Raw genomic sequence first — 7548 nt, forward strand, 5'->3', positions numbered from 1 at the left:
TGAATAATAAGTGAAATGAATTTTTTTATGCGATATAATAAGAAAAATATACCTCAGTTTAAATATTTTAACATTAGTTCTAACTCCATCATTAATGGTATTGATTTTCGGTAAAAAAAACAAACTCTAACTAAAATTTATTCATTTAATATTCACTTTTAAATATAATTTAATTATAACGATGCTAAGTTCATTTTATATTATTTATTTAATCTTAAAAATTAATGTTTTCTTTGACCGACGCTACTTTTCTTAAAAAAATAGACTAAATATTTTAATTTAGGGTTTAGGGATTAGGAAAACATAGTTAAAATATTTAATTTTATTTTACACTATGTTTCATCCATTATTTTATTTAATGTTTATTTTTATAAAATTAAAATATTCTTTTATACAATACTCTTTTTTATTAAATAATGCTTTTTATAAAATAAAAAAGTATATATTTTATTTAATTTTATTATAATGAATTTTAAATAAACATAAATATTTTAACTATCTACGTTCATATTTAATATGTCGAATGGATATTATCTATATTTTATATTTAATGGTATAATATAAAATTGCGATTGTACTCTTAAGAAATTAAAATGCAAATATTAAATAATATTATTAACTTATATATTTTAAAACAATGATAAAATAAAATTAAATATATATTTAGTTAATTTAAAAGTTTAAAATAGGTATAAAAATTCTAAGTGAAAATAATTAAGACAAATATATAGAGATGAAAAAAATTAATTTATTGTAATTATACATTATTTTAAAACTAAGTGAAAAAAATATTCAACTAAGATATAGTAAATTATTAATCTACTGTAATTATACACGGTATATTAAATTAATGATGAAATAAATTAACATGAAAGGTTTGTGGTGCAGTGGTAATGTGTTTGACTCCTAATGAAAAGGTTGTGTGTTCGATTCTTGTTGGTTACAAAAGTGAGTTATTTTTTCACAAACAACACTAAGGCGCCAGACGCGATAGCGAAAGCACTCAAAACCGTCTTTACATTGGATGGTTTGTTGTTTTGATGCTTTACGGAAACAATATTATTTTTGGTGCCATTATTCCTACTTCTGCGGCTATCGGTTTGCACTTTTACCCGATATGGGAAGCCTCTTCATGAGGCCCAATGCATCTGACGCCTCCTCTAACCGGCGCATCCTCTCCCAAAGTTGGTTATTTTGGAAAAAATTTTGAAAAGATAGTTATTTTCGTATTTTTTTTTAAATCCTCTCCCAAAGTTGGTTATTTTGGATTTTTTTTTGAAAAGATAGTTATTTTCGTATTTTTTTTAAAAACATGGTTATTTTAAAAAAAAAATCCAATTTTGGAGTGACACTTTTTCATATTCCAAATTTATTCTTGAATAATAGCATATTTTTTACCAATTATATCCTTTACTATTTTTTTCCCCTTCAATTCTTAATAGATATTTTCGGTTATCCTATTTCATGACAAATATAATGTAACTCCCCCTTTAGAGTGAGAAGTAACTTCCACATAATATTAACGGTATCTTTTTTTTATAAGAATGAAAAACCAACATTTTTATAAATCTCATATTTTTCATTTTATCATATAACTTCCTTCAATAACTACCATCTTTGATTTACACTTTCAAGTTGCGTGATAAAATGACCCTTATTAACATTGCAACTATTGTTTCTTCTCGATCTTCATTTTTCTCCAAAAATGATGTTCTGTGTGACAGTCGAAGAAAAGAGGTTATGAAATATCAATTTTATTTCTCTAACATATTTCTCATTTCTATTAAATAAGTTCATAGGATAATTATCATTTTTGATTGACACATTTTTAATCATTCTTAATAGTTAACCAATAATAGAACAAATTGTCGAATTGTAAACACTCAAGAACACTTAAATTTAATTGAGTACTGATACTTTCACTCAATTAAACAATATCACTTTTGATATTTATTTTATTTAAAAATAAATTAATATTTTAAATCGAATTCCATTAAAGATACTGATACTCAATTACTTATCATGAGTATCAAAGAATTTGTCACTATTTATTATCTCTCTTTTATTTTTTTTGCTTAAACTTTTTTTCTTGCATTAATATGTTTCAGTTTTTGTTTCTTTCCAATTTTTTATTTTTTTATGTATAAATTAATTTTGAATATTTATGAATTCATTTATTTTGAATATTAATTTTTTTATTTATTATTTTTTAAAATTTAGGTTACTCTCAACTACACCACTCATATATGAGAGGGAAGGAGGAAGAGAGAGAGATATAAGAAGAGATAGGTAGGGAGAGAGAGAGGAAGAGGGAAAATGAGATAGAGAGAGGGGGAAGAGGAGAGAGGGGAGAGGAGAGAATGAGAGATAGTTAATGTTTATGTTTATGTTTATTTATTTAGTAAATCGAGAGATAAAATTTTTAATTATTTAATCTATATATTTTTATAGGCTGAATAATGCATTTTTATTGATAACTTTAAAAATAACATATTTATTTTAATTTTCAAACATTGATATAATACTACATATTATAAATAAAATTTAATATATATTTGAATATATATCACATGTCTGATAATATAAATAATATATATTAAAATATTTTTTTTTTAAAAAGACATTGTTAATATTTTTACGCATTTGCGTAATAAAAAAATATAACAATGTCACTTAATGTCTCTGTTAATGTTTATGTTTAATTATTTATTAAACACATTTTATCTTATTTTATCTAAATCTTTTTGTGATTTTCAACTATCTATAAAATTATATAAAGACAAAACTTAATTCTGATGTAACGTATTTTCTTTTTTTTTTATAATATATAGTATTCCTGATCACCAAATTATTCCACTCACACCTAAGTCACGTCAAAATACGATTTTCTCAATTCAATGCGCGAATATTACATATTACAAACAAAACTTAATATGTATCTGAATAAATACCAATATAATTCATCATATAAATAGTTTATATTAAAATTAAACATATAAAAAAAGACGCTATTAATATTTTCACGCGTTAGCGCAGTAAAAAAACGGACAAACGGGCACAGAGTGCCTTGTTTGGACGCTATTTAGAAATAAAAAACCTCCTAATCTTCCTTATTACAGTGAGATTCATTTAAATTTTAAGAACTTTAATAGCGCGTGTAGTGGGTTAGTGTAATGTATCATCATGAAGGGACACGTGGGAGATATTTTTTTGGGAACCCTTCACTCTCAAATTCCAATTGAAAATTTGAACCCTAACCGTATCTCATGAAATCTCCTCCAATGAATCGTTCGATTCTCTAACCCTAGAAGATTCCATTTCTTCACTCGCAATTTTCCGCCATGGCTTCTGCTGAAGATTCAGGAGCCCCGTCGTCGTTAGAGGTCGCCGATTTGAACGACTCCATAAGCCGCCTCAAATTGAACCACTCTTCCGACGAACATGCCGATGATGGTCCTCCGTCGTCCAGTGACGGTAACAACAACGTCTCTGATGATGTCATCAATCAAGTTGACCAGTTCCTTCTTGATGCGGTTCAGAAACCCCGCGAACGCCTTTCCAGTGAGTTATTTACCTTTCATATTCACTGCAAGAAATTTGAAGTTCTTGTAGAAATTAGGTTTATTTTGTAGAGTGCTATGTTCTAATTTAATTTACAGTTTTGCGGATGGAGCAGGATGTTGTGAAGTTCATTCATGATCCTAATCAACAGCAGCTTGAATTTCAGAAACTACCAACTTCCTATTTGCGGTTGGCTGCACATCGGGTGGCTCAGCATTACTCGTTGCAGTCGATGGTTTTAGTGGATGATAGTTTACCAGATGGTTCTGGGTCGATAATTATTGTCCACAAGACTTTTGGATATAAGCCTCCTCTTGTTCGTCTTGCAGACATCCCTGTAAAGTTACCATCAGAAGACAATGCTCTCAAGAAGGTTGCAATTAAACAGAGACCACAGAAGCAGTCTCTAGTTCTTAGTGATACAGATTCTAACTCAGCTAAGAATCGAAACTCTAAAAGTGTAGAAGAGAGAACAGAGGAGTATAGTAGGGCTCGGGCTAGGATCTTTAGTTCAAGTGATAATGGTAGTACTATGGCTGGGAAGCCAGGTTGCGAGTCAAGGAAGCAGGATAACTCTTTACTTTGTTCCTTGGATTTATCTAGGGTTGAAGATAAACCGGCTTCTGTGCCGGATGTCAGTTCCAGTAGGGTGTTGGTTGAGTCTTCCACAACTAACATCAGGGCTAGAAATACGGCAGTGAAGGAATCAGTTGGTAGGCCCATGCAGAGTAGTAGGGTGGCTATATATCGGGACCGTGAAGTTGACCGCAAGGATCCTGATTATGACAGGAGCTATGAAAGGTATGCATGCCTGTTACCGTTTCATTTAGCCTTGTAGTATGTTGAAGTTGTAGTTTTTTTTCCACCTTTTTCAAAATAAAGGATTTGATTGAGCTCTCAGACATAAATTTAATACTGCCATTTTAGGAGTTATTAGATGGCTTTGATATTATTTTTATTTATCTTGTTCATGATGTTTGGGATTGTTTTTATATTATAATACATTTTTTCCTATTTTAATTTATCATGTTCATGAGTTTTGAGTTTTGGTGGTATCTACTGATCTACAATATTTGGGTATTTGGTGTTAGTTCATCTGTGTTAGGACTTACAAGCTAACCAGCTAGGATTATGCATGAAGGTTTTCTTCAGCATTTCCACTTTCTTAATAAAAACACTATCAAATTCTAACATCACCTGTCATTACTTGTTCCAACATTTTAATGAATTTCAACACAAGTGACATGTATAAAAAAACACTGCCTGAAATGTCATGGTACTTAGTCTTATTTTGTGTTGGAAATGTTGTGTGTTTTTCTTCTAGAAAAGGCTTGAAACATGTTGGTGTTACCATTCAGTCATGCTTAAATAATAGACTCGGTTTTGGATTTCTCACTGTTGGTTACTATATATATCCTAATTCCCAAGTTCTTTTTGAAGTGAATTTTGGGTTTTTATGTTGCATAGTAGATGTTCAAGGATCTAAAGCTTTAGATGTGTTATAAGGGCATGTAAATTTGGTATGCTGTTGGGTCTTTGCATCAGAATGAAATGCAATTTTATAATTTAATAATGCTCTTGTGATTTATTTAGGCAATATTTATTGGCATGTTAACATTTCTATTTTCCCTCAATAATTGTGAGTTTAACAAATACAAAGATGAAGACATGCTTGGGGTATGGTTTATGGACTTATCTGATTTTTTCTACTCGCATAACAGGTATGTGCAACGACTTGACCCTGGATTTGGGTTCAATGGAGGATCATACACCATGCAGCCGATGTATACAGCCGTGTCAAATTACCACACTGATTTTCCACAGCTTGGATCCACTCATGAACTTCAGCTTTTTACTGAACACCATCCACAACCTCTTTTCCAGCACATACCTGGGCCATGGGCTCCACCATTACCTACTGGAATAGGATATGGATATCCAGAGGCCATGTTACCATTTAATCCTAGACAAGTTGGTACATGCTCTGCACCGGCTTTGTATTTTCATTCATCTCAGTATTCTTGTCACTGTCATGGAATGCCTTTTATTCCCCATGAACCTCTTCATCAACCATTTCTACAGGTATTACAGCATCTAAATGTCCAATTTAATGGCCATATCATATGGTATACTCTTATATACTACTTCCATCATCAAGTATAGGATCCTCTTGAGTTTTTTCTGTTCTTTTTATAAGACCCTCTTTGAATTTTCAACTACATCAATTATTTTCTTACCAACATTACCCTAATTATGTTGCATCTTTTTCTGCAATATGTAATAAACACTATGCAAGCATTAATTATGTCTCTCGGAAGGATAAATCTGTGTAATAATATCAAATGTCAACAAATTTAGTATCATCCAACTTTCTTAATTGTTGCGTTTTTCTCAAGGGGTCTTATATTTAGGGACAAAGGTGATAATAATTTATCAAGGCAAGATGCTTAGCTTTCCATGTGAGTGAATTTTATACAGCGCTTAAATTTTTAAACTACATGCTTGAACTGAATGAAAGCAACTCTAAAGTACTACTCTGAATTTCAGTTATATAACCTCCAGAGACCATAGCTTTGATCTCATATCATTTGACCCCTGTTGTTGACTAAAACTATTTTTACATATTTTCTTGATTATGTGTGTTAAAGACCTAATTGAGAAGTTGGATTTAAGTATGAAAAAAAAGATAGAATATAGATATAAAGTTGCTGCACACAAATACATGAACATGGGATTCACACAAATAAGAGGAGACAAGACAAACATAATATTTGTTCTTGAGATCTATTATGATGCATTTCCCTGCCTTTGAATGCGTCTGTTCCAATTTTTTGAAACATGCGAGCTCATCGTTGCTGAAACAATTTTTGAAATAGGTTTTGGTTGATAGTGTAATGCAAATTCTATTTTATTTGAACATGTGGAAAAAGACAGGTACTTAACATTAACAATTGGCACCTCATTTGGTATTTCATTTTATTTTGAGAACGTAGTTTATTCTTAGTGATTCATGGGTGTATATAGTCTTGTAGGTGTGTTGTGCATTCCCCCTTTTGAAGATAGCAGTTATTGATCTGATTTGTAAATTTACTAATTCTGATCTCTTTGATTATGCCCTAATGCCATACTATGTTTCAAGAAAATGCTTGTTTGCTGTGTCTAGATAATGATGTGATATTATGCATGCATCTTTCCACAAAATAGTTGAGTTTTCCAAGTGAACAAAATAGTTAAGTCTTTTACTTTTTCGTTGTATCTAACTGTATTCTTTGTTGTTTTTGATACTCCAGTCTCATCAACCACCACCTGATGCAAATTTTGGACTGGCCTGGCCCTGGTAAAGGGCATGGGCTTTGCCTGCAACTGATCAGCCTGGGACACATGATGTAAGCTGATGGGCTGCTGCAGCTTAAAAAATTTCTGTTAGCTGATTTCAGTGCAGGCATATGGGCCTAGTTTGACTGGAATGGATTTGTATATTTCTGTATGACCATCATTGATCCTTTCCATCATTCTTGGTCTTCAAGGATGCTTATTGCATCTTCCATGTCTCTTGCGAACATTTGTGATTTCAGTTAAAAGCTTCTAGAGCACACACAGCACACATTGCTCCTGATGATTATGAGAAGTTACTTGAGGACTTATCCAGAGCTGAATAAGTTTGCTCTTGACTTGGACGAAGGTATGCTTTGCTTGACCTATCCTGTGGAATACAGTTGTTCTTGTAGCTTGTCTGAGCAATTATTTCCTACTTATGTAGAAGTTTATAATTTTCATTTATTAAAATTGGATAAATGAATAATGTGAATTCAGTCTGTATTTTAATATATTCAAACATTCCATCACCGAAGTTTGTTTGTGTTAGATTGGTCATGTGAATTATATTATAGTTATAATGATTTTTTTAAATTTTTTTGTACATTATTTACTTTTAGATAGGTAAATGTAAAGGAAACTTTTGTTCAGGCTACATTTTAAATAATAAGT

At 30.9% G+C, this 7548-nt stretch overlaps 1 protein-coding gene across 2 annotated transcripts; it reads left to right on the plus strand.

Annotated features, from left to right (window-relative positions):
* The first annotated feature begins 3120 nt into the window (after positions 1-3120).
* On the plus strand, positions 3121-7406 carry LOC127097311 (uncharacterized). Of its 2 annotated transcripts, none has more exons than XM_051035806.1 (4): positions 3121-3561; positions 3660-4362; positions 5283-5643; positions 6852-7406. In XM_051035806.1, exons 1-4 carry the CDS (start codon positions 3342-3344, stop codon positions 6900-6902), a joined length of 1335 nt encoding a protein of 444 aa, XP_050891763.1. In that variant the 5' UTR covers positions 3121-3341; the 3' UTR covers positions 6903-7406. The 2 variants fall into 2 exon arrangements, with proteins under 2 accessions (XP_050891763.1, XP_050891764.1); XM_051035807.1 differs by having other exon boundaries at positions 3148-3561; positions 3677-4362.
* The last annotated feature ends 142 nt before the right edge of the window (positions 7407-7548 follow it).

Source organism: Lathyrus oleraceus, chromosome 6 (assembly GCF_024323335.1).
Source record: "Lathyrus oleraceus cultivar Zhongwan6 chromosome 6, CAAS_Psat_ZW6_1.0, whole genome shotgun sequence".
NCBI classification, from domain to species: domain Eukaryota; kingdom Viridiplantae; phylum Streptophyta; class Magnoliopsida; order Fabales; family Fabaceae; genus Lathyrus; species Lathyrus oleraceus.

Excerpts from the sequence above, each read along its gene's own strand:
- LOC127097311 (XM_051035806.1), top strand. The coding sequence starts at position 3,342 with ATGGCTTCTGCTGAAGATTCAGGAGCCCCGTCGTCGTTAGAGGTCGCC. Across the intron at positions 3,562-3,659 it reads ACCCCGCGAACGCCTTTCCA|TTTTGCGGATGGAGCAGGAT; the intron begins GTGAGTTATTTA and ends TTTAATTTACAG. Across the intron at positions 5,644-6,851 it reads TTCATCAACCATTTCTACAG|TCTCATCAACCACCACCTGA; the intron begins GTATTACAGCAT and ends TTGATACTCCAG.